The sequence below is a fragment of the Podarcis erhardii genome (assembly GCF_964252035.2).
Source record: "Podarcis erhardii genome assembly, chromosome: 10".
NCBI lineage: Eukaryota > Metazoa > Chordata > Lepidosauria > Squamata > Lacertidae > Podarcis > Podarcis erhardii.
The window spans coordinates 27,657,847-27,685,688 of record NC_138500.1 but is presented as its reverse complement, the minus strand read 5'-3'; the positions used below and the strand labels follow the sequence as shown (position 1 = coordinate 27,685,688).

The 27,842-nt window shown below is 42.7% G+C and overlaps 1 protein-coding gene across 2 annotated transcripts; it reads right to left on the bottom strand.

Moving 5' to 3' along the window:
• Nucleotides 1-9,502: 9,502 nt before the first annotated feature.
• On the bottom strand, nt 9,503-27,336 carry ISX (intestine specific homeobox). 2 transcript variants are annotated; one of them, XM_081879333.1, is made up of 4 exons: nt 25,973-26,131; nt 15,400-15,551; nt 12,178-12,294; nt 9,503-11,260 (listed from the first exon to the last, which is right to left on the bottom strand). In XM_081879333.1, exons 1-4 carry the CDS (start codon nt 26,019-26,021, stop codon nt 11,021-11,023), a joined length of 558 nt encoding a protein of 185 aa, XP_081735459.1. In that variant the 5' UTR covers nt 26,022-26,131; the 3' UTR covers nt 9,503-11,020. The 2 variants fall into 2 exon arrangements, with proteins under 2 accessions (XP_081735459.1, XP_081735458.1); XM_081879332.1 differs by having other exon boundaries at nt 9,504-11,260; nt 25,977-27,336.
• Between the last annotated feature and the right edge of the window lie 506 nt (nt 27,337-27,842).

Here is a 27,842-nt window from a genome sequence, read left to right as displayed (position 1 = left end):
GATTTCTAGCCGCTGTTACTCAGAAGCATTTCAGCCCTGAGTGCTCACTGGAAGGACAGATCATGAAGCTGAGGCTCCAATACTTTGGCCACCTCATGAGAAGAGAAGACTCCCTGGAAAAGACCCTGATGTTGGGAAAGATTGTAGGCACAAGGAGAAGGGGACGACAGAGGATGAGATGGTTGGACAGTGTTCTCGAAGCTACCAGCCTGAGTTTGACCAAACTGCAGGAGGCAGTGGAAGACAGGAGTGCCTGGCGTGCTCTGGTCCATGGGGTCACAAAGAGTCAGACACGAATAAATGACACAACAACAACAACAAACTCGGAAGCATTATTGCCTCCAATCATGAGGACAGAGCATAGCCACAGTGGCAGATTTTGGACTCTCAAATTTCAGTAGACCCTGTGTGATGCTAAATTTGGCACCCCCACCTCTCACACTCCATTCTACAACATTGTTTTGGTGCCCCCCACAATGTGTGGCGCCCAGTGCAACCATATTGGTTATGTCACCCTAAAAATGCCTCTGATAGCCATCATGGCTAGTAGCTATTGCTAGCCTTATTCTCCATGAATTTGCCCTATCTTCTTTAATAGCCATCCAAGTTGGTGGCCATCACTGCCTCCTGTGGTTGCTGTGGGATAACCAGCCAACATGCTGAAGTTTGATTAGCGCATGACATGGTTAATACCATAGAGTAAGCTGTCCTGCCAGGTTTAGCTATGTCCACTTCCCCTCACATTTGGAGGAACTAGGTAATCAAGCCTTTGTTCCCCTCAGTCTACCTGAGAAGCTCAGCTGGTTCCTCCAGCTTAGCTGCATGGCTCTCACAAGCTACACTTGAGATCTGATGCCAATAATTTAGGAACTTTCACCACTTTGGAACTAAACTAAATTTTACTGCTTGTGCAACCTTTCTGTGCCAATGTATGGAAAAGCACCTGAACCAGACATCTGAATAGTTTGTATGTAAACTAGTTTTTAACTTACCAAATGTGTTTTTTTCCCTATGCTGAGGGAAGATGGAACCTTTGGAAGTCACTTGAAAAAAACCACACATATTTTTAAAGTCTCCTAGCCTGTATTTCCATGCTTTACCTTATATTGTGTGATTTAAATCTCTGTTGGTGTTCTCTCACTGAAGAGTACTTTCCCCAAACTTGGATCTTGGCATCAAGAAATTCACTTTCCCATAACTCCTTTTTCCAGAACCAACAGTAGCAAGATCCATGCCTTAACTATGTGCTGCTTGAAGAAATACTCTGAAATTGTGGTTGAGTTCTAAACTCTCCTGCCCCACGTCACAAATATTCACCTCTTTCCTCTCCACTGTTTCCTCACATCTCCCTTTTTCCTCCCACCTTGCTTTTGGAACTAAAGGAGTGAGCCATAATTGCTAGAATTATCCAAACTCTCTTTTGTGGTGAGGGACAACTCTTTCCATCACATCTTGGAACGGCGCCCAGTCAGAGAATGTGCAATGACTGAAAGCATGAGATGGACAAAATAGATCTTCTTCCCTCCCCTACCCACTTTGTGTACAACTTTGGAACGAAGGATGTTTTGTACAGTCAATGCGTATCTTTACATCCTGCTATTACTGAAGCTGGGGCTTTTAAAACACACTGTGCTTTTTTGAGATCTGCATTTAACCACTACTATCAAGCTTTTGCCAGCATTATTGTGGATGCTTTACATCCCTATGTGCCTTGATGTAGCTTGTTGATATTTTTTGGTATTGTGGTCCTAACTGTGCTGTCATAGTAATTTATTAGATGTGGAGCTGTGTTTTGAATGTCTCCCCCTCTTCTTGCATTTATGGCATTTGTGAAAACTGCTGTGGTTTTAGGGCATTTGTAAAATGCTGTGACTTTATGGCTTTGCAGGGAAAGGGCTGTGATTTAAAGGAAAAACAGGCTCAGCAGAATTCATTGCACAGTACTTCCTAGTTATGACATCCACAAAATCTTCTGGACATATTGGAAAAATCTTTCTGGAGGGAATGGTGAGTCATACCAGGGGCACAGACCATCAGGACTGTCTGGGCAAACCTCATTTGTCAGTGAGAGCCAGTGTGGTGTAGTGGTTAAGAGCGGTAGTCTCGTAATCCTGGGGAACCGGGTTCGCGTCTCCGCTCCTCCACATGCAGCTGCTGGGTGACCTTGGGCCAGTCTCACTTCTTTGAAGTCTCTCAGCCCCACTGAGAGTGTTTGTTGTGGGGGAGGAAGGGAAAGGAGAATGTTAGCCGCTTTGAGACTCCTTAAAGGGAGTGAAAGGCGGGATATCAAATCCAAACTCTTCCTCTTCTTCTTCTTCTTCATTGAGATGAACTCTGGTACTCTTTGACAGCTCCCAATCATTTCAAGTGGGGTTTTCCTGGGTTCACTTCTTGGCTGATTGTGCTCCAGATCAGTTCATAGGATGGTTGCCTCCACTAGGGAAGATGAGGGAGAAACTTGATTTTGTTGGTATTTTAATGAGAACTTACCTAATTTGTACATATCAAACAAATACATGGCCCCAAATGCACTTATGCTGAAGGTGCAGAGCTCTCAATAGTTCCTCTGAAGCCTGTCATGGGCCAGGAGTAAGCTTTGCCTGCTGAACAGCAGCCTGAAAGGGAAGAAGGTGGAGTGACTCCACTGGCAGCTGATCAGCCTGCAACAACACAGAGGAGAAGGCACTGATGAGAACCAGCTGGCTTCAGCTTCTTAAGCAGAGCTTCTAGCCTCACTCAGATGCTGGAAACAACTCTAGTAGTTCCTGGTCCTACCTTGCTGCTTCCTGCTCCTCTTGACCCATGATCATCGGATTCCCTGACCCCTGGACTGTCTGACCATGTGGATGGCTGTTCGCCCGACCCTAGGACTGGACCTGACTTTGGATGCTGACTCTGCCTCCAAGTATGTACTCCTCGGAGACTCTTCTAGCTGGCTAGTCTCCCACTACACTGAGCTCTGCACATTGTTGCTAAGCAATGAGACTATGACAAAGCCTTGTCCTAATCTGCTGCACAACTGACACATCAGGTGTAGAGTATGTGGGTGTGGTTTTACCAAAATGCTCTGGTGGGCCAAATGTGGAGGCCTGATGGGCTTAGTCTGGCCCATGGGCTGGAGGCTCTCCAACCCTGCTTTAGAGGGTTGGGGAACCCTCCAGATGTTTTGGATTACCATTTCCATCATACCTGACCATAGGCCACAGGTACCCATCATCTGTTTTAGCTGCTACAGGTAAAATCCATTGGGGCATTATTGTGTATTAGCCTCACTGAAATAGATAGGAATGGTTCAAGAGCATTTATAATGCTTGTGGGGCAATCTTGCATGACTGGGCACATTTCTTCTGCTGTGCTTCCGAGGTTTCCAGTGTTTCAAAGAAGCAGTTCATGCAAGGCCTACCATTGCTCTTTGATCTTTTTAATCAAATTGCAGGAACTTCCTCAGAAGATGGCTTCACATGTGCATGGCTCTTGCTTAGTGAGACCTGGACGGTGCCATCTTTGAACTAGAGCTTACATCCTTAGTATTTCTCATTTTTTTCACTCTATGTTTCTGTCACATGACTGCCTCCACTTTCCACACCCCAATGATGTCACCTCCCGTGGTGATTGGTGCCCACTGAGATAGGGAGGCCAACAATAGGGGGAGTTAGAGTCCATATAGGTGGAACCACTTATTTTAGTTTCTCCCCCATCTGCCTCCCTGTTGAGTCCTACAAAAGCAACACACTGAGGCTGAGTTGGAAGAGGCTGACAGGCAGCGCCACTGTTTGGACTGGTTGTGGGTTAGAGGACATAATGGAGTTGGTGGGACATTCCCACCCCCTACTGGAAACCATAGGAGGTGAGACTGCTCTTGTGCTTGTGTTCTGCTTGTGGTTTCCCCAGAGAAATCTGGTTGGCCACTGTGAGAACAGGATGTTGAACAAGATGGACCATTGGCTTGATCCAGTAGATCTTTGTTCTTAAGTTCTCATGAGTTATTTGCCTTCCTGGACCACCCTCCACTTTGCCACCAAGACACAGTTGCATTCGCCTGCCTCCTCTCATGCATTTGCCATTTGGTTTGGAGTATGTGTGTGTTGACTGTACCTCCTCACCACACACACAGGGAATAAATGTAACAAAATAAAATCCCTAAACATTTATTCAAGGTAAATCTTGAGGCTTAACTTCAGCCAAGGAAGCTACAAAGTTCTAGTTTTTCCTCAGGCAAACACTTTGTCTTCTTACAGATAGGTAGCCGTGTTGGTCTGCCATGGTCAAAACAAAATAAAAAAATTCCTTCCAGTAGCACCTTAAAGACCAACTGAGTTAGTTCTAGGTATGAGCTTTCGTGTGCATGCACACTTCTTCAGATACACTGAAACAGAAGTCACCGGACCTTTCTATATAGTGAGAAGGTGGGGAGGGGTATTACTCAGAAGGGTGGTGGGAATGGGTGATTGGCAGATAGCTGCGATGAGCCTGTTGACGACTCTTAACGACTGCAATAGGTCTAACAGGAAAAAGCAAGGGGTGAGAAGGTGAAAAATGGCTTTGTCATGTATAATGAGATAAGAATCCAATGTCTTTGTTCAAACCAGGTCTCTCCATAGTTTTAAGTTTGGTGATAAGTTGCAATTCATTGGATTCTTATCTCATTATACATGACAAAGCCATTTTTCACCTTCTCACCCCTTGCTTTTTCCTGTTAGACCTATTGCAGTCGTTAAGAGTCGTCAACAGGCTCATCGCAGCTATCTGCCAATCACCCATTCCCACCACCCTTCTGAGTAATACCCCTCCCCACCTTCTCACTATATAGAAAGGTCCGGTGACTTCTGTTTCAGTGTATCTGAAGAAGTGTGCATGCACACGAAAGCTCATACCTAGAACTAACTCAGTTGGTCTTTAAGGTGCTACTGGAAGGAATTTTTTTATTTTGTTTTGACTTTGTCTTCTGTTCTGGGTCAAGCGAGCACATAGCACGTGTTGTACCTTACCTGGATTAGTCTCAGCTGGACTTGCTTCTACAGGATTAGCTCTGCAAAAGTGAAGTGCAGAAGTCTGCCTTCTGGCAAGGTGATCTTCCTTTAACTCTGCTACAGGGACTCAACAAACTTCGAATGTCTAGGACCCAATACCGATGCTGGCATATTTCTTTTCCTGATCTTGTAAAGATGTCATGTTGACGGAAACATCACTGTTAAAATTGATTTGAGTTGTATCCATTAGTGCCACTGGTACATAAAAACATAAGACGAGCCCTGATGGATCAAATCAGTGGTCTATCTAGTTCAGTATCCTGTTTTCCCAGTGGCCAACCAGATGCCAGTGGGAAGCCTGGGAGCAGGACCTGAGCGCAACAACACTCCCCTCTCCTGCGATTCCTAGCAACTAATATTCAGGGGCATACCATCTCTGGTAATAAGAGAACAGCCTGGTGCCACTAATGGTGCATGTGTGGCCTCAGGCTCACTGATCAGGGTCGCTGATGAGGAACTGTGTTGCACAACTGGTGAAGTGCATATTTCATCAAAGGATGGCTGTGTTTTGTTTTGCACGTTGTTTCAGAAAGTACAGATTAGGTGACTTTCTCCCCCATCCCGGCAGCAGGAACAACTGGCAATTGCAGTAGAATCTTCTTTCTGGTAAGAAATGGGAGGCTTTGTACAACACCCCCTTCATAATGAACTTGGTGCATCTTTCCTAGCTGGAGGGGAAGGGACTTAAGCAATGTCAGTTGAAGATATTTATTAGTCAACTGGTCCTTCTCTGGCTAATGAAAGGGGCCAATATGTCCTCCCTGGCAGACAATGGGGCAGCCTTCCAGTGGTCCTTTAACCTGTGTTGACCTTCAGTGTTGGTCCCTGGGATGTCTGACAATGACATCATTCTCATTTAGCTATCAAGTGATGGCTATTTTACTCTCTAGAGCAGCCTTTCTCAACCTTGGGTCCCGAGATATTATTGTACTGCAACTCCTATCATCTCTGTCCCTCAACCATTCTGGCTGGGGGTGATGTGGTATGGAGTCCAACAACCTTTGGAGGTCCAGAGCTTCCTGAATTAAACTAAACAAAGTTTGTCAACTTTCCCCTCCCTAATCTGTTGGCTTTAATACTTGCTGCTAAACCGTTAATTCACTGTTAATTGATTTTAATCTGTGCTCACTGTTGTGTGTAAACCACTTTCAAAACTCTTAGTGGAAAAATTCAGAATAAAACCATTTGGGAAACAAAAATACATAATTTCACCACTTATTATCAACCCTTCTGGCTGCTACTTGGGCTCCTGATTTTTCCTTCTGGGCATTACAATGGTGTTGTGCAACCTCAAACTCCACATGGTGAATTCAGTGCATCTTCCCTAGCTAGAGAAGATGACCCTCATGGTCCCTATGATTCTGTTTGAGCCATGCTGCAACAGAAGACTCTTATCTAATCTGCAAAACTGTTGTTGTTTTTTAAAAATAAATAGAGCAAAATAAAAACAAGGTGCCCAAAACTAATTCAGCTAAATGTGAAATTTGATCTGGGAAATTCTCCCTCTGGAGCAATCAGCCTGAAGAAGGAGGGGGAAGAGCTCAGCCTGTGATGATGACAAAATTCAATCAGAGTTGAACTGCCATTGATTGCTTTGATCTGGTTTGTGTTTATCTTTTAATTAAGCTGCTCTAATCCGTTTTTTATTTTTTATGTGCCTTTACCATTTCTCTCCCTGCCCATTCTCCAGTGGCAGTTGTTCTGCTGGCATGACAGAAATGGGCATGTTGGAACAATGGGGACCACACTGGTTAGGTATTATGATAAAGGGAGAGCTGCAATAAAAACATTGCAGTGTACCCCCAGCCTCCATGGGGAGCGTCTGCGTATGGTCATGGTCAGGTCTTGTGGGGGTTGGGGGTAAGGGGAATTTTGTGGGAAATTTGCAGTCAAAACATAATCAGCAAGCACAGTGCTTGTTAATGTATGAAGGGTCTAAGAACATAGAGCTGTATTTGCTGAGAGGCAGATTCAGACCATAGAAATGCAATTTGGTAGAGTAGGCTCAGTCAGGTTATGTCTCCTCTTCTCCAGAGAGGGAGGAAGTAAAGCTTTTTCTTCCTGTTCTCTCCCCCCCCTTTCTCTCTTCTTTGAACCATGCAGCTGATCAGATGTGTGAGACTGGCGCTCCAAGCCCAGACTCCATGTTTGAAGATACTATTCTGTGTTTTGTGCTCAGTAAGCTTTTACCTGAAAGGAACTTTGATGTAGCATTGATTGATGTAGTGAATGAGAACTTGCATTGTGTAAGTAAAGGAATTTAAACTTACTTTATGCTGTAGTCTAGTCACAGAGAGACAATATGGTGAGGAGCAAAAAAGACTTGATTGATCCCCATGAAAGGCAACTTGACAACCCCACACTGCTGTAAGGCTGTGTTAATATGCTATGTGGTGCTATGTTGCTTCTACCCCAAATCTCCACCCAGGTAGCAAACTACTCTTGTCCCATACCTCAGAGGACTAGGCCAGCTGGGGGGGCCTTCCAGGGACTAGCTACTTTGTTTGCATGAAAACTTTATTCCAACAAGACTTCCACTTCAGGCCTCAGACAAGCTCTGCATGTGGCTGTCTCCACCGTTCCCTAAGACTTGTGCTTCATTAGCAAGGGGACTGTTGTCTAAACTGGATGGGGATGATTTGAGTTGTAGTCCAATAGCATCTGGGAACTCATAGTTGAAGATCATGTGATCAGCCTGTTTGCTGATCAATAGGATGTGGATATAGTTCTCCATTTCAAAGGAGATTAGGAAACACAGATTTTTATTTTATTTTTTAAATCTGGCAGATGGGCCACAGTTGTCCTGTTAATACAAACAGCAAGAGACATTTGGGTGAGAGGTCAGCAAAGCTGTTGTTGGACCAGAGTGGACAATCAACAGCCAACAAGGAAGCAATTGTTGAAAGTCCCAAACAATGTTTTCTGCATCAGACATAAATAAAGGAACACTCAAAAGATGGAAAAAATGTTTCCTGGAGCGAAAGAGACAGATAAGGGGGCAGGTGTAGGGTTGTTAAATTGCCTTTTCTTATTGTACTGGGAGCCATTAAAAATAGCCAGGCCATTTCAGCTACTGAAAGTTTTTAAGACCTTTGAAGAATGATAAAGCTTTAGGCTTAGGAGGCTGCGAGTAGCAGTGCCTACATTTAATGATTGAATAAACTTGACACTGATGACATGGCAGAGGCACTGGAAACAATGATGAGAAATGAGATGATAGAAGGCTTGGCAAAACAGAGATGAGGCGCAGCCACCGAAGATCCCAAGCAGAAGGGCCCTGTCTAATCAACAGGCTTTGATTCTTTTAATAGATCACTGGGGTAGCTGGAAAGACGGCAACACAAACCCACTTAAATTAGCATTCCCAAGGACCATGCCTAGGGCTTCTAGCCAGCATTTCATTGCCATTGTTGCTATTCCATGGGGGCAGGGAACATTTTCTCCTTGAATTTTTTATGAAAACAAGAACCAGAGCGATAAATTCTTTGCAACTTTTCAGAGGTGGGAATGTTATTAGAGCTGATAAAAAAATCTATTTGAGTTTCCCTTTAAAGTGTTTAATCTGAAATCCCCTGAAGATTCAACACTGGACTCATATTTGATCATTTAAATGAAAAGAGCCTGCAGGTTGCTCCACTATTTTCCCCTCTCAGGAAAAAACTATGTGTGTGTGTGTGCGCGTGCGCGCGCGCGCGCGCACACACACACACAACTATTGAAGAGATGGACTGATATATGTGGAAAGTCTCTTCCTGCACTTTACACCTGGGAAGGCATCAAGAGGCCTCTCAGTCTTTGGAGACCATCCTGCATGCTGGGGGGACACAATTCTGAACCACCTCAAATTCTGCAACCAAAATCCTCACATTTTGCATTCAGAATACATGACTGAAATCTGGACAATCTGCATAGATTTCTTTAACCACACTCATTTCATTTATCCCCGTTGAAGAATCTGAGTGCTTTTAAGAGACTGGAAGCTCTTTGTGTGTGTCAGACATTATTATGTTGCTAGACCTAGTCCCAAATCAATGTTCTCATGAATATTTTGCTACAAAAATCAGAAAGCGTATTTTGTAAAATGTGCTTCATGTAATATGAGATAATAAAGTACAGCAATTTTAATCAAAATCTGAGAGGTAGTTAATCTGAGTAGTTAGTTAATATTATTTTTTTAAATTATGGTGATTCATTGCTGAACAACCCTATTGAAGAAGATAACAGTAGTTACCCAAACCTCATTTCTGGTTGTAAAGGGGCGCCCATATCAGTTCAAACGTAATCCTATTTTTGTCAATTACACTGAGTGCTTCTCATGCTACTAGCCTGTGGTATTTGTGCCACCTGGGGAACCTCACTTTTGTGTACTTGGCCTGATTGACATGGGGCAGCTTTCTATTTTCCTGTAAAAGCACACAGGAATTCTGGTAGAATTCAAAATCGCTCTGCCTCCAACATGGCTCCTTTGGGTTTTGTTCTTTGGTGGTTCACTGATCCTCAGCACTGGAGAAACCCCAACAACACAAAAAGCCATTTCCTTGTATGAAGATTTTAATCATTTAAAGACACTCCTTAATGCAACAGGGCAAGACATCCAGTATTTCATCCAATATAATTCTGTCTCCCCCTCCATCTATTAATCTCTCTCCCCCTCCATCTATTAATCTATAAGCCATTATTTCAGGTTCAAAATACAATAAAGCAAACACCCTCACCCCTCACTTCACAGAAATAAGGTTATTCAAAAGCTACCTTGGTGTTTTTATCCCTTTTCTTGAACGTAAATTTTACCCCACCAAGCACAACTAACGCAAAGTGTGCAAGGCAAGGAATCCAACAGCCTTATCCTTTGGATCAGCCTTTCTCAACCGTGGGTCCCCAGATGTTGTTGAACTACAACTCCCATCATCCCTAGCTAGCAAGGCCAGAGCTCAGGGATGATTGGAGTTATAGTCCAACAACATCTGGGGACCCAAGTTTGAGAAACACTGCTTTAGACTGTCCAGTTTGATCAACAGAATAATAGCGCTTTTCCCGAAGAGGGAAGGTGATTCCACTCCTTCAGCACTGACCAATAAAATCTCATCATCCCAGGCCACTTTTGCAACAGTGTTATCCTTCAGTTTTAGGACTGTGTAAAGCCTCAACTCTCCAACAGAGATTGCAATGCAATATCCATTTGGTATATTAACCCCACACCTAGAAAGTGATATTTTTTTCAAGCAGAGTCCTTCAATGGAGGAAGTGTTGGCTTTCTTCTATAATTGCTTCTCATTTAGGTCAAGCAGCATTCATTCTTCAAGGTCAACGAGAAGCATTTTAGCTTTGTATTAAGCTGAATTCTCCTCCAGCAATTATCGGTATTACATTTGCATCTCTCCATTCTTCTGTGGAGCTCCAGGTGACGCATATGGTTTCTCCCTCTTTCATCTTCACCGGTGTGAAGTAGGTGAGGCTGAGAGATGGGGAAGGGTTGCAACTCAGCAGTGGACCATTTTTCTTGCATGCAGAACAAGGGTGCCAACTTGAATAAAAGATTAGACGGGCCCAGGTAAGCCCCACCTAATTGATCACAAGATGTGGCACACACACACCATTTGAATGCTAAAGCCCATCAATTTTGGGGACCCTGGTCCCCTCGAATATTTTATGGGAGGGGCGAAGGGGCCTCAACCCCTAGGAGTTGGTTCCTATGATGCAGAAGGTCCCATGTTCAGTTTCTGGCATCTCCTGGCAGGTCTGAGGGGGACTTCTCTTTGAAACCCTAGAGAGCCACTGCATGTCAGTGTAATAGTAAGCTAGGTGGACCTTTGAGTCTGTAAAAAGCAACTACCTATGTTCTTCTAGCAATCAATTCAAGGCCACTTAGCCACTTTTGTGTCCACTTGGGGATCTGAATCCAGCATGTTTCCCTGGTGTAAGTCCACCGCAACAGGCTAGTTCAATGATGATGCTACAAAGCACAGTAGCTCTTCCTTCTTCATCCTCTTCTATGTGAAATTGCCACCAATATGCCTCCATGCTGGTTTCAAGGACAGAGGTGGGAGGCTGTACTGAGGGAGGTAGTCAAAGAGCAGATAAGGCTTTGAGAACATCATTGGATCTGTGCGCAGCAGGGCACAGGGCATCATGTCTGGTAACCAAGAAGATGAGGAATGCTCTTGGATCGATGAGTACTGCCATGCGTGGGGGCCTATGTCACAATGGCTGCATGGCACTCGGCAGAGACCCTGTCATAAGACAGATAGAAAGAGAATCTTAGGCGCACTAATGCAGGCTTTTAGCCGGGTGCAATTTATGAGCAACACACGACTTGCCTTATCAATTCCCTTCAGTGTTTAGCAATAAAAAAGCAACAAAGTTTCAGAGAGTACCTCTAAATGGAGTCCTTAAAATATAGTGACAGGCAATCAGTAAGGGAGAAAAGAAATCATTTTGTTCCGGTGATTGCGAGGGTTTGTGTGGGTGGAGGACGGGACAGAAATATTGTTTGCCAACCAAATAACTCTTTCAGGCTGCAGCCCTGTACAGGGGCTCAGTGGGACTTACTTCTGAGTAGACAATAATAGAATTGCGCTGTCAGACAGTTCTAGCCTTTGCAGAACATGTAAATCCAGGGTTTAGAATGTGTTGGGATTAGAATAGAAAAAGCAGTTGTGTAGAGATGAAGTTTTGAAGTAATCAAAACCATGGTTTGCAAACACAGCTCAGACGATTGTTTCAGTTTCTGGTTTGTATTAGCCATGGTCTGCAGACATTAAACTCTGAGCTCCATAGAGATGGGGTTGGAGGGTGAAGAAAGGAATGTATTTTTTTGAGGTTTGTAGGCCAGAATGGATAACAAGGTCTGAGTTTATGGTATTTTAGTGCTGCTAGCTAAAACATGTGCTAGACTCTTGGATGCCTCTCTGTGCAAGGCTATTACTGTTAAGCCTATTTGTGCTTTTACAAAAACATCCACAAAGGCTATGCAAAACTATGACAAGTAGCGCCTAACCCAAAATTGTTAATCAGAAGCATTTCAGGGTGTTTATTACCTGCTTTTTCAAGGTTCAGTATTTGTTCTTAATTAGTACAATTTATATGTACAAAAAGTCTCACTTTAACAAGGCCGGTCCTCCCTTTACAGATGGTCATTTATACTCACTACTGTCTCTGCCTTTGGAGCTGGGATAAAATCAACCTCAGTTAGATGCTGAAGACCACAAAAATTGCCAAATCTTTCATGCTTCCTCCACTTTGCCCGCTGATTCTGAAACCAGATCTATGTGTGGGGGAAGAGAAGAAATGAAATCAACCAAAAATATATTAGAAGAAATAAATGTGCCCACAACTGAGAATTGTTTATGGTAAAATATAGGAACTAAATGGATTTTAATTTGAACACCTGTAGTCACCATGGTGGCTCTCCCCATTGAAAGTGATATCTGTTAAAAAACTTAACATGAAAAGGGAATGGGCAACCTATAAAGAGCTGTTAACTGAAGTTGAAAATCAACTGAAACTGAAAAAAATTGATGATAAAAGTGCATATTAATGGACTGGTTACAATACCACTAACTAAGTGATATATTTAGGAATGACAAGGGGATGGATTTCAAGGTTCAAAAAAGATCTACTGGAAAACAATGATAAATTATTATCAAAAATGTAGAAACTACTATTAGAATAGGATACTAAGGATGAAGAAGTCAAATTAGTAATGATACACTGGGCAAAAGATATTGGGTATAATATACAACTTAACCCATGGGAAAAGTTGTGGAAGGAGGATTTAAAATTCACGGCTTGTTGTACGCTGAAATAAAACTATATGAAAATGATGTACCATTGGTATTTGACTCCTATAAGACTAGCAAAATTGTATAAAAAACACTTCCAACTTATGCTGGAAGTGTAAGGGAAAAGAAGGCACATTCTACCACATGTGGTGGACATGCAAAATAGCAAAAGAATTCTGGGAAATGATATATATTGAATTGGAAAAAATTGTTTAAGACAACCTTTGTCAAAAAACCAGAAGCTTTCTTATCGGGAATAATATTGAGATGAAATACCAAAGGACTTGAAAAGACTGTTTATGTATGTGATGACAGCCACAAGAATGCTTTTCGCCCAGAAATGGAAGGAAGAGAAAGTCCCAACCAAGAAGAATGGATAATCAAGATGATGGACTATGCTGAAATGACAAAAATGACTATGAAGATCAGACACCAAGATGATAAGAAATTCAGCAAAGAGTGGGAAAAATTTAGAGTACCTTAAAGATCACTGTAGATATTTAAAAACATTAGCAGGATTGTTATAACACTTACAATGTAATAAGACCAAAGTTAAAAATGGATACAAAAACGGATCTGAAAAATATGATTAGATGCAATAGACAGAACAGATAAATATTGGAAATGGGGGGTGGGGAGAAGTCCAGGGATTCAAGTAATCTCAGATGCACAAAAATTGAAAATCATTTAAATGTATAAGAACATTGTTAAAAAACAAAATATTTTAAAAAGAAAGAAATTAATTTGAACACCTGTGGAATTACAAATGGTGAAGACTGCTGGAAGGACTCGTGAGGAACCCAAATTTAGGTGGATTTGTAGCTGGTTGATTGACTAGCTGAGATTTCTGCATTGTAGGTGGTTGGGGTAGATGATCTTCGAGGTCCCTTCCAACTCTACCATTTATTTATTCTATGATTCTGTGACATCTTATGAAAATTCAACCCTGCAGATTCACTGAGACCAAGATGCAAATGACATTTTTTGAGGTTTCATTCTTTTGATTGGCAATGAGCTGAGAATAAGTGTAGACTTCTTGACAATGAATATATGCACATGATATTCACATCTGAAGGCTCTCTATCCCCCCCAAAAAAAACCTATGAAACCCTTGCATAGGGGGGAAAAGCCTTGCCTGTGAAATGGCTCTTAGATATGATCATTTAAACAAGATGGAGAGATGTGCCTTCTCATCTAATCTAAGAATTTAAATTCAAAAACAAGTTTCGCTCTTGCTTTGCTGGGGGCTGCTTTGAAGAACTGCCTCGGGAAAATTGGGTTTGGAGTAAGCAACAAACTGTTTGCTGATTTTTATGCACCATTCTGATAGTGAGCCAAGGTGGGTTTGTTTATCTCTACCTGAAAGTGGGACATGCTGGGGCTACTCTGGTCAGAACATTACTGTAATGGTTCTGGGGGTTGCTCGTGCGTAAGTCGTCGCCACACCTGGCTGAGTTACCTGGGTGAACCCTTTCTGTCCGGACAGCCACCCATCCGTGGCTGTCTCAATCGCTGGCAGAATCCGTCAGTGGGCGTTTCTTGAACTTCTTCCAGCAAAGAAGTTCTTTGACGCCAAGTCTCCGCCTACTCTCCCTGCGTGGAAGTCTTCTGCACAGAGAGGGTGTGGGCAGTGGAGGACCCGTGCTCTCCCCGCTGGTCTCCGGCGAGGAGTCTTGGAGGCCCCTCACCGATTCCCCCCTCTGCCCCCCTTCTCCACTGGTGTTGCGCTGATTTCCTTCCCCAGCAGATGGGCTGTCCCTCTTCCTGCTGTGACCCTCTCCGCCATCCCTCTGGAGCCCTCTCTCCTCCTCTGTCTCCGATGGCAGTTCCCTGACAATTACCTTTTATCAAGCACATGGCTTTGCAACTGAATACAAGCTCAAATATAGTGAATTCAGCTACAAATGCAGGGCACTGGAGATTGCTTACTGGGAAATCATTTTTAAAAGTTATTTCTCAATAAAACTCACATGGTGATGAGAACAGGGCTTTGCCACTAAAAAGAAGAATTACGACACAAATGTTTATGGTGCGCAGGTTATAGTCATTAAAATATAACAATCTAGCGTTTCTCAAAGTGAGCAGTCCCACGCACTGGAGGGTGCTAAGATTATCTTGGGGGGCACTAAGAGGCAAGGGGGGGGGATGCTGCTGGAGGTGTCAATTGATTTTCAAACTTTGAAAAGCTGGTATCACTGGCTCATCCATTTTGTTGAATTACTTAAATAGTTTTGATTGGATTTTGAATAAATATGCAATGAATAGTTACTGTTGTGAATTTTATGGTGTTATTACCTTCCTTAGTTGGCCATGCAAACCACTTTTCTGAATAATGCTTTTTATAGGGGGCACTGGGAGTGAATTGATAGAACCAAGGGGGTGGTGGGAACCACTAATTTAGAGGATCTGAGAACCAACCTAATTAAAACAGATTGCCTGTTCCAATATATCCAGGCATGTGGATTGTAATGAATGGGAGGATTCCATCCTACTCATTTCCTGAGCATATTTACAGCCACACACTTTAGTTTGCTTCAGGCAGCAAAATGTATTGGACTGACCCTGCATCAGAGGGACAAATAATTTACCTGGATCCTGGCTTCTGGAAGATTGATCTTTGCTGCTAGCTGGTTGCGGATGTTAACATCTGGGTAGTGTGTCAAGTGGAAGATCCTCTCTAGCTCTTGAAGCTGCTCTGCTGTGAATGTTGTCCTGATCCTTCGTTTCCCTTTCTTTTCGTCTGTACAAACAGAGGAATAGGTATTTTAGGGGATTATCTTTATAAGACAGGGAAGTGTTTGAAGTTGATCTAGGGGGCAGCGGCGGAGGAAGCCACTCGGGTGCCTGGGGTGGCACAAGCCACCCATAGAGGCAGGGCACACCACGGGGCCTTCAGAGTTTGCCTGCCTCCTCCTATTCAGTTGCCCTACAGCTGAGGGTGAGGCAGCTGGTGGACCATTTGGGCAGCGCAGAGCCTGTGCGCACCCAAGCCGCCGCATCTCTGCCAGGAGAGATGCATGGCTCAGGTATTTTGTCAAGCTCGTCAGTGGTGACACCCAGGGTGGCCCGCACCCACTGCACCCCACTTCCCCCGCTCCTGCTAGGGGGGCACCCTTCTCTGGAAAAGCAACAAACCACTAAATTCTGATTAAGGGAAAAAAAGTGTATGGTTGGTTTCCTTTCTGAGAGGAGGGGGATTTATCCAATTATAGCCCCCCATCTTACAGTTGTCCAGCACAAAAGACCCAGGATGTATCTTCCTATAATTTGGCAAACTTTACACATCCTTGAGGGGCTACTGTGCCTACAAATTTTAACCCCTTCTGTCAAAAGGATATTGATTTTCCAGTAGTGGAGGGGTGGGGGACAAAGAAGACTCAGATCCCCGAACTGAACTAGTCAGCCTCTGAATTGATGCAGGGGCCTGAGTCTTCTTAAGCTTAGAGATGTTTATTACACACTTGAAAAGCTGCTCCCAAGCAAAACCAGGCTGATTTACACATGATCAAATCAAGCCAAGTCTTGTGGCTATTACACAATTCTACCAAGCACATCTCATTGCTTTTTTTTTTTTTAAAGATCAAACACATACGCATCTCAAGTAATTCATGTGTCACAACAAATCACAACAGGCTACTGAGGATGGCTAGGCTGAGATATAAAGCCTTGTTTGCAAGTGCTATATGTGAAGGCTTGATTGGGACCAAGTCTCCAGTTCCTGTCCATATTGCCCTTTCCACCAACCCTGCCCCTAACAAGGGGGCACTGAGTATAGATGCCTGCAAAGTGGCATCTAATAATGAGCAGTTGCCCACATGTAGGTGGTCAGTCACAGTCTCAACCACATATTAGGCACACTTTTATCACCTATTATGTTTAGCCTCAGTCACCTTATTACTAAACAACACAATCTTATAGCTGTAGCATTACAGCAAGTAGCAGGATGCACATGGTTGGTGGGGGTACCGCTGAAGGGAATATATTCTGAGACGACAATCTTACAAGCTCAGATTTCAGTGTGGCTGCAAGTTAGGCAGATATATAAGCATCCATCGTAACGAATACTGTCATCACAGGCTCATTTCAGAAGGAAGGGTCAGATTGATTGATTGAATGAAGCTTATGTACCAGAAAGTTCTGTCTCAAACCCTTGGACCTTTAAGTAGCGTATCAAAATACAGCTCATTAGATGCATCTCTTGAAGTTGCCTCAAGGAGCAAGTGCCAGTCACACTAAGTCTTGCGGACACTATGAGGGCAGTGATCAGAGATAAGCAAACATTTCCTTGGATGTGAATTAAAGACAGGAGTCCTGTAAGCTCCAATCTTGTTGAAACAAGTTGTTTCAAAAGAAAGTTCTGTTCAGTTTTTAACAAAAATCTATATGGGCTAGAAACTATAGGGGTCAAGAATGTTTTGCCACTTGAGGCAAAGCAGAAAACGGCACTCTTGCCTGCTCCTCTGCCCCCACTGCTGCTGCCTGAGGTGACTGGAGGCAGCCCAGGAAGGCCAGGACATGCTGGAGGTGGTGGGAGACAAGTGAAGGAGGCGGTGACTGGTATGCTGCTGCCCCCCAGATCTGCCACCCCTCCCAGCTGTCCCCAAACTGAGGTATTCATTCTGATTTGCCTGTATGGTGTTTATAGGTTTCTCCATCAACCAGTCATTTATCCCACATTTTTTTTAATGTGTTAACCCACCACTTTCCTAATCACAAAAGTATTTTTTTTTATAAAGTAGATCTGATTCACCAGAGTGCTTTGATCTACTTCAGTTGCACAAACCTACATTTCCAGCATGAAGCTGAAGATTTCCCACAGAATACTGGCAGTGGCCATTGTCTGGAGAACAGATTGGCCCTTGAGAGTACAGATGTTCACCACCTTGGGTGTCCTACTGCAGATGACTCTAACAGCGGTTCTCAACTTGTGGGTCCCCAGATGTTGTTGGACTACAACTCCCATCTTCCATAGTTAGCGAGGCCAGAGCTCAAGGATGGTGGGAGTTGTAGTCCAACATCATCTGGGGACCCACAGGTTGAGAACCGCTGCTCTAAAAGAACACTGTTGTTGATATTAAGGTAATCTAGGTCTTGCTGCTTCCTGCACTTGGCGTGACAAGCTGTTTACTGATGCGTTGCATATGGACAACAACACACAGAGTTTTTGAGTGCCAGTCCTGTTGAGAGCATTTTTTTTCAAAGCTAGAACTCATCAAATTAAAAGAATAAAATAACCTGAGGTCAGCTGTGGACCAACAGAGTCTGAGTAGACTGGCTTTGATTTCAGCTCCAAATGAAATTGCTGCTCATATAGTTACAGTCAGCTAATCAAGAACTCGCCAGTAGGAAAGTGAGATGGTGCATTTTTGATTAAACTTAATAATTCTGTTTATGTTTCAGAGAGAGAGAGAGAGAGATATTTGGGTGTGGGAAGAGGAAGGGGAAGAAAGAAGTGACACGTCTATGTTAGCATTCACCCCCACAAGGTGAAATTTTCTCTGATTGCAGCTCCGAATATTTGTAAGTGCCTTTGGGATTTCAACTTCGGAGATCCCACAGCAAACAACAGCGCTCAAAATTACAGTCTAATAAAGAATGTGGGAGGAAGATATAAGGCTAGAGAATGTTGAGCGTAACGCCAGATTTACAAATTTGGCTCCAGAATCCCTGGGGAAATAAGACACCATTTCTTTTTTGAAATGTTTCCATATGCAAAAGCTTGGGATGTTCAAATGCATTTTTTTAAAAGCTGCAGGGAAGTCATTCAGAATAAAAGCTTAAGTGGTTTAGGAGTGCAGTTCCTTTTTCTGAATGTAGATCCTGAAACCTCTAGCAAAAGTCCCCATGCTTTCATGGAACAAAGAGCAACCTTAGCATGCTGTAGTATTTCAAATAGGCTCATCAGTTCCACACAGATCTTCGGCTGCAGACAGACTGGTATGAAACAAAGTGGTCCCTAAGGTATTTCAGGGTATTTCAGGCCTAGAGACCTCCAGGTCTCTTGGGACTCTCTCCAGGTCACAATCCTCACTGGTCCGGCTCCATGTCCCCCTCAATTGCTGTTGCTCATTTGCAATGTGTCCTTGAACTGTAATGATGCCTCTTGCCTGCCTAGATAGATACATGTGTGCAAACCTCTGACTTTTGCATGGCTAGAATATAGTCTACTGTATAGAGGGAAAAGTAACACCCATTTATCTGCTGTCTTTTATCACTGGCCTTCTCTACCACAGGAAGTCTACCATGGCCCTTAGTTTAGAAAAAGGTCCCCCACTTCTGCCCTGCTATGAGTTATCATATATCTATATATTGTGCTGGTAATGATGATGTTGCTGATGGTGAGGCCAGTTTTGGTGCTGTCAGCGATGGTGAAGATGACATCAGCTTTGCTTCTTCAAAAAGATGATCCTAATCATGGCCACTGGTGTCTGAATGGTGTGGCAAGGCTTTTTAAAGTGTTGGCCCTTCCGTGAAAGTACAGGTCAGCCAGTTCATTAAAAATATAAAAAAAGGATGTAACCATGCTGTGCTTCAGTGAAGCAAACCAAATTTGCTTGTATACATAAGGAGATATGTCTGCTCTGGGGCTTCTCCTCCAAGCTAAAGAGCTTGCTTTCCAATTTAAGAAAGCATGTGGAGAGACGACGAGGCGGGAGTATGGTGCTGTGGCTAATTTTTTTTATTAAAGGAGCTTCTCACCCCTTATTAAAAGGGACTAGTGTAGTCAGGGAGAATGGTTCTAATTGGGTACATACAAATTGCTCAGGGTACAGCCTTCTGCTACTGAAGCATAGCATTTAGCATCCTGCTGCTATCTGTTGAGGCATTGCAGAAATAGAGCAGCAGGATGCTGGGACATTTAAAGGCTCCATTTCATTTCTTTCAGCCCAAAACTTTCAGACAAAAAGCTGCCTTTACCCAGACACCAATCATAGATTGCTTAATTATTGGAGAGGAGGGCTGGAACAGAGAGTAAGCAGAAGGCCCCAGGCACTAAGAGCAGAGAATCATTCAATAAAAACAAATGAAAACAAAACAAAACAAAAAAAAACATGAGAAGTGGGAATGGATATTGAGAAGGATTGGGAGCTCTCTGTCTCTTTCTCCCTCCCTTCCCCAACTCCTCCCTTCCTCATGCAAAGCTGTGAAATGCTCACCATGTTTTGTGAAGGTCCCTGTTCAGTGTGCTGAACCCAAATGCAGTGTGGAAGAAGATACATTTGGAGGCCAAACACACCTTGAATTCATTGCCAGCAAGGATGTGCTGGCAACTGGTATGGTTGGAATGGATTTGCTTCTGGCAAATTTACAGCAACTCTCATCCTGGAAAGGATGGGGGCATTTGTAGAGAGGCTTCTGAGATTCCCAGTATTTAATAGTTTTGCGTCCTGCCTCCTGCTCCAGACATGACACCAGAGGCCATTACTTGAGAGGAAGAGAAGGACTTTTATTAAAGCAAAGTATGATATAGTTGCAACAGCAGCAAGAAAAGCTAATTTTTTGGTGTTAAGCAGTGAGTAGTAAGGAATGAGATAGGTTTTAGGTTATGCTATGCTTCTAATAGGTTGTGTTATATTCTGGATTATGTATGTTTTAATAGATTATGTCTGAATAGGATGAGAGTGTTGGAGATACGTGCAAATGTGTATGTGAATCCGGTCTTGGGTGTTTGATTTTCGTTGTTGTGTATACTGTGTATATACGGACAATGACAATAAATTTATCTAATCTAATCTAATCTAATCTAATTCTGTCCCAGAGCGCCTACAAACAGGACCAAACAAATTAACCAAGCTAGGAACACGACCAGAATTCCAAAGTCCAAGGTTAGGCTAAGAAGTTCAAAACTATATGAGAGCAGTGCAGTTGTCCCAACCAGTTCTCACGCCAACCCAGCAAGCTTTATGGCGACACAAGGGAAAGGAATAGCAAGTTCCTCGCAACTTCCCCTCTCCTTTGGAGCAGTGTTGTGCACTGGGCCAAGTGGGAGAGGCCAATTGAATGGCCAGGGATGAAAGTGACAAAGACTTATCCTACTTGGGGATCTCCGCCCTGAACAAGGGAATCTTGCCCAAGGACTGCACCAAACTTGGGAGCTGTCCCTGGCTCTCCTGAGGATGCAAATATAGTCTTAGAATTCAGGGTTCAGGTCCATTTCACACATCAGATTGCAAAAAATGCATTTCTTTAAAAAATGCAAATTGTTGTGGAAATGGGACAAGCATCAGTGAATACATGTGGCATGGGATGGAAATAGACTAATTCAACCTTCCCTAGTTGTTGGGGAGCAAGATTGGGGAAACGATATTGCTCTCATGCCCTGTTGGAGGCTTTTGGCTGTTGTAAGAAACAGAGGGTTGGACTAGGTGAGTCTTTAGTCTGATCCAGCAAGCCCCTTCTTGCATTTAACTAACAGCCTTGTACCTTGTGCTTGGGAATTCCAAGAAACCAAACAATCAGTGCAGTGCTGAAATTTGTGGTTATTATCAGTACAGTTATGAGAAGTTCATTCCACCATATTGATTCAAGATGGCACCCAACCATATCCAAACATAGAAGAAAACCTGTTCCTTGATCTCAGTAAATGATATGCAAATTTGGTTAAAATCAGTGCAGTTTTGAAAAGTCGAGTTTGCTGTCTTGATCAAAATGGCACCCAACATAAACCTGCTCTTTGATCTCAGATGAAAGCCTGCTCCTTGATCTCAGAAACCATCACACAAAATTTGGTTATCCATAGTGAACAGAAATAGCCCATACAGAGCTTGCCCAGGGCAGAAGTCTTGTGAAACTAAAGTTATAAACAAAGAAAAAGCAGCTGGTCCCTGACAGGGGGGCCCTGGTCAGCTTAGCCCAATGAGGCCTGGGGCTCAGTGTGCCCAGCTGCCCCACACCCTCTGCACAGACCTGGAACAGTCAACTTTCCAAAATATACAGCAGATGATACTTGTGTTTTTGAAATAGAACTGTAGAATGAAGTTGGATTTATTATAGGTTTCTCTGTCAGACCATTTACAAGCTACCTGTTGCTATCTGTTGTTACTTGTACCTACAAAGCTCTACACATCAATCAGAGGCTCTTGCCTCTTTCAAATCTCTGTCTCAATCAGGTTTCCTGCTCCCTTTCCATTCCTGCAGTGTAATTTTGTCATTACTTCAGTATACCTGGCCTCTGCTCCTTACTGATATAAGATAAAACTCTTGTTAAAACAACAGATAAAAGGCATGCCCTCAATTCTTAGCCAAAGAATAATAAAAAACACACACCAAGAAATCAAATCCTTGGGCTGCAATGACGAGTTCTTAGATCAGTTTGGGAAAAGACCAATAAAACCACAAAAGATGTTAGAGAGGAAATGGTCAACAATGTTATTAATTTATAAAATAGTCCCATAACCGTGTCTATTAGCAGAAGCCCTACAGCTGTGATCATAAGTTTACCGAACAGCCTTATAAAATGTGACCTGCATATGTGAAATCCCAGGAAATGCACATTGCTTGGGTTATAGAGGCTGATCTGAGGGGAACTGGCAAGTCAGAGAAAATGTAAGAAGAGTCCTGCTGCATCAGGCCAAGGCTGCATCTAGACAATTGTCCTGTTTTCACAGTGGACAACCAGAGCCTTATGGAAAGCCTACAAACAGGACTTGAGTACAGTCTAACTCAGTGGTAAGGTATTGGATAGGAGTTCGAGAGCCAAGCTAATCATTACAGTAAGTTACTTTTATTTATTTATTTATTTAATGTGCACTTTAAAAAAATGCAGCCACAGGTTCAGATTGCAGTTAGGTCTAGGGTGGCAAGGGCTGGGGAGGAATGTTGAATAGCAGCCATGTTGGGCAGTTAGGTTTGGGAAGGCAGGAGTTCAGGAGATAAAGCTGAACTCTTTCCCTCCTTACTGTGGTCCCAATGAAAATCACCCACCTCCTGCAAATCTCTCATTTTATCCAAATATAATACATCTCACCATAGTGGGGAAAACACCAGGTGACCAGTGTGTGCCTGCTCAGTCTGCTGACCAGGTGTTGTTAACTGTGGATGGGTAACTTCAAAGCTCCTTTTTAGGATTTCTTTAAATCAGACTTGAACTGGACAGCCCCTCAACAGAGGACACCTTCGAAAATAGAGGACTGTCCTCTGAAAAGTAGGTTGCATGACCACTCTGCAGCTCAGTGGTACAGCATATGTTTTACATGGAAAAAGCTCCAGGTTCAATCCCTGGTATCTCCAGGCAGGACAGACTCATGTCTCCGTTTCCTGATGACAATACTGAGCTAGACAGAGCAAGGGTCTAACTTGGTACAAGACAGCTCCATATGCCAGTTTCCAGCTTCTGATCAGATTGGAACCAGTGCTAACAATTTGTGTCTTGCTAGTGATAGATATTTTGAGCACTGCCCTGCCTTGAGATAGTTTTCCTCAGGATGGAAATTCTGTAGATTCTGAACTACCCAGTAACGCTGCCACATTCACAAACTGAGGAAATAAGCCTAGAACCCCTACTTCCATGTGATGATAGGCCTGATGGACTTGAACAGGAGGCCTGCTAGACAAAAAGGAAGAAGCGGTGACCCTAACCTGGTGACCTCCAGATGTTTTCAGCTACAACTCCCATCATCCCCAGTCAGCACTGTCCTAAGAAATCAGGGGTAAAAATGTACTCCGAAAAGCTCTTGCAATGGGTCCTACTTTTCCATCTGACCCTTCTGACTGACAGTACTAAGATCCCAGTCTCTTCAGCTCCTTTCTAGTCCCATATTTGCATAAGCTTTTAAAACATGAGTAGGAAAATTTTAACTTTCTCTGCACCCTTTAGAATATTCTCTTTGAGGAAAAGGGAAAGTGGAGCAGGCGAAACACAGAATGTTGGGCGGGGGGAGGTCTTTGGAGCCAGGATGACATTTTACTTTGGTAAATGTAGCATTTGACTTCCAGAAATTGTGACATTTTAGCCTGGCGCAGGCTGAGAGAAATGTTACTAATCGGGAGAGAAATGGCTTTGAGGTTTGTTTCAAATTGCCTTGGCTTCAGCCTTTGCAGCAAGATGTAAGATAGGATGGTTGAATTCACTTCTGGAAGCCTTAGTTCAAAGTAATGACTGAAAAGTCAGACTGAAAGCCAGATGCAAATTTGGGAGCCTAGGAAAAAAATGATACAATAGATCTTTTGTTACTGGAGTACTATTTGAAGAAGATTTCTGCTTCATGCAACTCTGCTGAAACTGCTCTCAGGCCATTAGCTGCAAAGGTGATGGTGGAAAGGAAATACACCAGTTAGCCCTGCTATGGAAGCAACGACTCCACATGTGGGAGAAGGCCCAGGCTTGACTGAATGAGATTCCCCCCTAATGCATTTTTGGACAGTTATTATTATATTTATTAAATTTGTATACTGCCCTAAACCCGCAGGTCTCAGCGCGGTTCACAGGGGGAATTCAGTTCAGTCTGCATTTGAAGCCAAATCTATCAATTTCATACTTTCTGAAACAAATTGGGAAGCGAAATATAGCCATCATTTGAAGTTCATGCTTATCCGAATTCTGCAATGTAGTTTTCCAACCTATTGGTCAACCAATGTTTACAAAAATGCTTATATTAGGAAAAAGTGCATAAAAATGAACACAGCACTGAAAAGAATGTACAAAGTGAATTACATGAGAAAAAGTCACACTAAAATTCCGATAATGTTCATGAGGATTTTATAATAAAAAAAACACCAGAAATCGCTGCAGAAATGTGGAAAGCTGAAGTTAATATTAGACAAATGAGAAATTTAGAGAATGGAACTTGACAGCTCATTCCATCCCTACTTGGAAGTGTAGGAAATCCCTGATCTGCCTTAAGGCACCTTGTTAACTGCGTGATCTGACTTGGAAGCACACTAACTTTCCCTGAATCAATCTGATTCACTTCATAATTTGGGCTGCATGGAGTCAGCGAACACCCTTAATAAATGGTGGGAAATCGCAATTGTTGGTGGGTCTCCACCACAGTGGTGGACCTTGGGGTCTCGAATTTCAATGGCGCCCTATGCAAAGCCAAAATTTGGTGCCCCCTGCCTCTCTCTCTTCATTATAAATAATAGTTATGGTGTCTCCTGAGGCATCTCCGAGGCTCTGCACTCCGTGGATCCGAACTGGTTGCATGCCCCTAAATCTGTTTCTGTCTGCTACATGCATAAACTGCGTAAAACAGATATTTCCTTTTGCTATAGGATATCATGTACGTGTTTTGTGCATGCCCTTTTTCTCAACACGGAAGTAAATTTTTTTGCAGCAAAATCATCTCGTTTGGAAAAAACAGCTCTAGATTAATCTTGTCATAGATCATAGAAAGATTTGATGTTTAATGTTTTATTATGTTTTTATATATGTTGGAAGCCACCCAGAAGTAAACATTCACAACACTAGAAATCACCTCAGGTCTTCCAGTCTTAGTTGCTAATTACAGTGTTTTCACACTGCACAGCCCTTCCTAAAGAATTAGCAGTTGTTTGTCTTTGTGTATGTTAGCACAGGGCCTTTTCACTTCCAAGCATCTCATCTTTTTGAAATCTCAGGCTGACAGTTTTGGAATTTTCATATGGAACAAAGTGGCTTGAAATTTCAAATTTCAATTCATTTCATAGTGTCGGGATGTGATGTCAGGACACCCCTCCCCCGCTCCATTCTTTCCCGTTTCACCTGCACTTGTACATATATTGTAGGGTTGCCAGATCAAATATTTAACAAAAAGACCAAAATTTTGGCTTCGTTGTATGAAGTTTGTCAAAGTTCTCAAGTAGAAGGGATGTCATCAAGGCATTTTCATGTTGGGAAAAGCTGCACCTGTTGAACCTCTGCCAAGCGCACTTCTCTTAAAGGTGCAACATCGCAGCAGCCCTAGCCAGGCCAACTTATTGCAGTGTTTTGCCGACTGGAGAACACATTTGAATTCCACCCCTCCATCATCTTGCCCAAAGGGTTATACGTTGGTATCATAAATAAAGTAATTTTGAATGCGAAGATATTAAGCATGATGATATTAAGTCATGAAATAAATTGTGGCTGGTGGCTGTCTTAAGCAATCAAACTTTGGAGTCATGCAAGGGCATAAGAGGATCAAGGGCATAAGAGGATCAAGGCTCATATAAGTTTCATAAACTAGAAGCAGCGGTACTTACTTACCCTTAGCCGTTTCTGAAATTGGCTCTGTTCTGAGGATTTGAGCATCCTCAGCGTGGTTATTGCAGATCGTCGTCGTGCGTAAGCAGACCTCCCTGGATTTTCTTTTTAAGATCTCTTCAATAGAAAAATGTAGGATGGGCCTCTCCCCGTTATCACGTTCCTTTGAGTCACTCATCTTTTTTTCCATTATGAAGGTGGAAACGCAGAGTCAAATTTATATATGATGATATGGAGAATATACTGTGTATACCACACTCTTGCTGTTGTTCATTTTATGCAAGGAAAAGGCAAATAAATGTTGATTTCTCTCTCCTTGCTGACACCTACTCAGACTAATTCAAAAAATGGGAGGAGGAATGAAGCCCACTTTCTCTTTTGGATCCCTGAAATCTGCTACAATATTTAGAAAAAAAATTGAGTCAGAAGTAACAGCATGACAACCAAATAGAAGCAGTGTGTTCAGCCCCACCCCTATCAAAACAACACCCCCACATTTAAATTTCTAAGCCTCTTCATACATCCACTCTCATTGTAATCCCAAGAGGAGGAGTGTTCTTCTTAACACTTCCAAGATCTTGCTAGAAAGACCCACTAAAGAGAAGCTTAATGTAAGGAAGAATTTAGAAATAATTACTTTCCTTTTTATTCTTTCCAAAGAGATCAACAAACAAGAACCAGCACGTTCTTCTTCGACCAATAGGCGGTATGGCACTTGAAAAAGCAATTGGAGTAAATATAATTTTCTTCAAGGTTATTTGGGAAGTCTTTGAAAGTCTTGAGCATAAATAAACAAGCTTCTCGGGACCTTCATACTACTTATCCTTTCTGAAATGATTTGGGAATTTTATCTTCTGTCAAGTTTTACAACTGGCAAATAGTCCCAAAACTGCTGCTTTGCAAAAAGCTTTTGCCAAAATGGCAATAACGAAAAATAAATATATAAAAAGATTCCTAGAATGCCTGAGCAAATGGAAGAGTCATTTCCCCTGCTGTTAATACTTCGACAGATCTTGCTTGAAAAACATCCCAAAGGTTAGAGAATCCTCTCCGTGTAAGCTCCATGAGGAAGAACTTCAGAGGCTCATCTTCCTCTCCCACTCCTTTGGATTTCTCTTGTTGTTTTTAACACATTTAAATGAAGTTTTGTACATTCTGCTAAGATTCCCCTCCCCACCTATGAAAGTCAACTCCCTTTTTGGTTGGCTCTTCCCTTTGGTTCCTTTCATTATCTTTATCCCACAATTGTACTGACAGACCATTCTTACTTGTCCAATTACCTGATATCCCATCATATGATTATTTGTATAGCTTAGGCTGAAATTACTGTGTAACCAAGGTGGCAATAAAACTCACCTGACAAGATGAAAGACTTCTGGCTTTTCCCAAGGGCTGGTAAAGTTAGCTGCCCAGGGACAGTAATTATGGTGGAACACCAGCATGTCAGGCAGAATAAAATGTGTTTATTCAATTAATCTAACATCACCATCCCATGCTTTGGGTGGATTTTATTCATAGAGAAGTATGCACAGGTTTTTACCCTGACAATGCAGTCCTGTGCATGTCTATTTATAAGTAAACTGCATTCATTCCAACGAGGCTTAGTCCTGACCTGAATAAGTGGGCATAAGATTTCAGCCTGAATGTACTAATCAAAGTTCTATTCTACAAAGCAAGATAGGCTATTGACTATCTTTCAGACAGATAACTAAAGTAGCACCAATCCTTTATCAGTTCTTTGCAGATAACTTCATTTGGAATTTTATGTTTTAACTAATCTTATAAGCCTCCTCACATAATAGCATAATCTTATGCATGTTTACCCAGAAATAAGTACCTCTGAATTCAATGAGGACTCCTTACGAGTAA

Bases quoted from the DNA above. Each gene is read 5' to 3' on its own strand.
- ISX (XM_081879332.1), bottom strand. From the start codon at position 26,163: ATGGAAAAAAAGATGAGTGACTCAAAGGAACGTGATAACGGGGAGAGG. The intron at 15,552-25,976 runs GTAAGTAAGTAC...CTGTTTGTACAG, and splicing joins AATTTCAGAAACGGCTAAGG to ACGAAAAGAAAGGGAAACGA. The intron at 11,261-12,177 runs GTGAGTATAAAT...GTCTTATGACAG, and splicing joins CTCCAAAGGCAGAGACAGTA to GGTCTCTGCCGAGTGCCATG.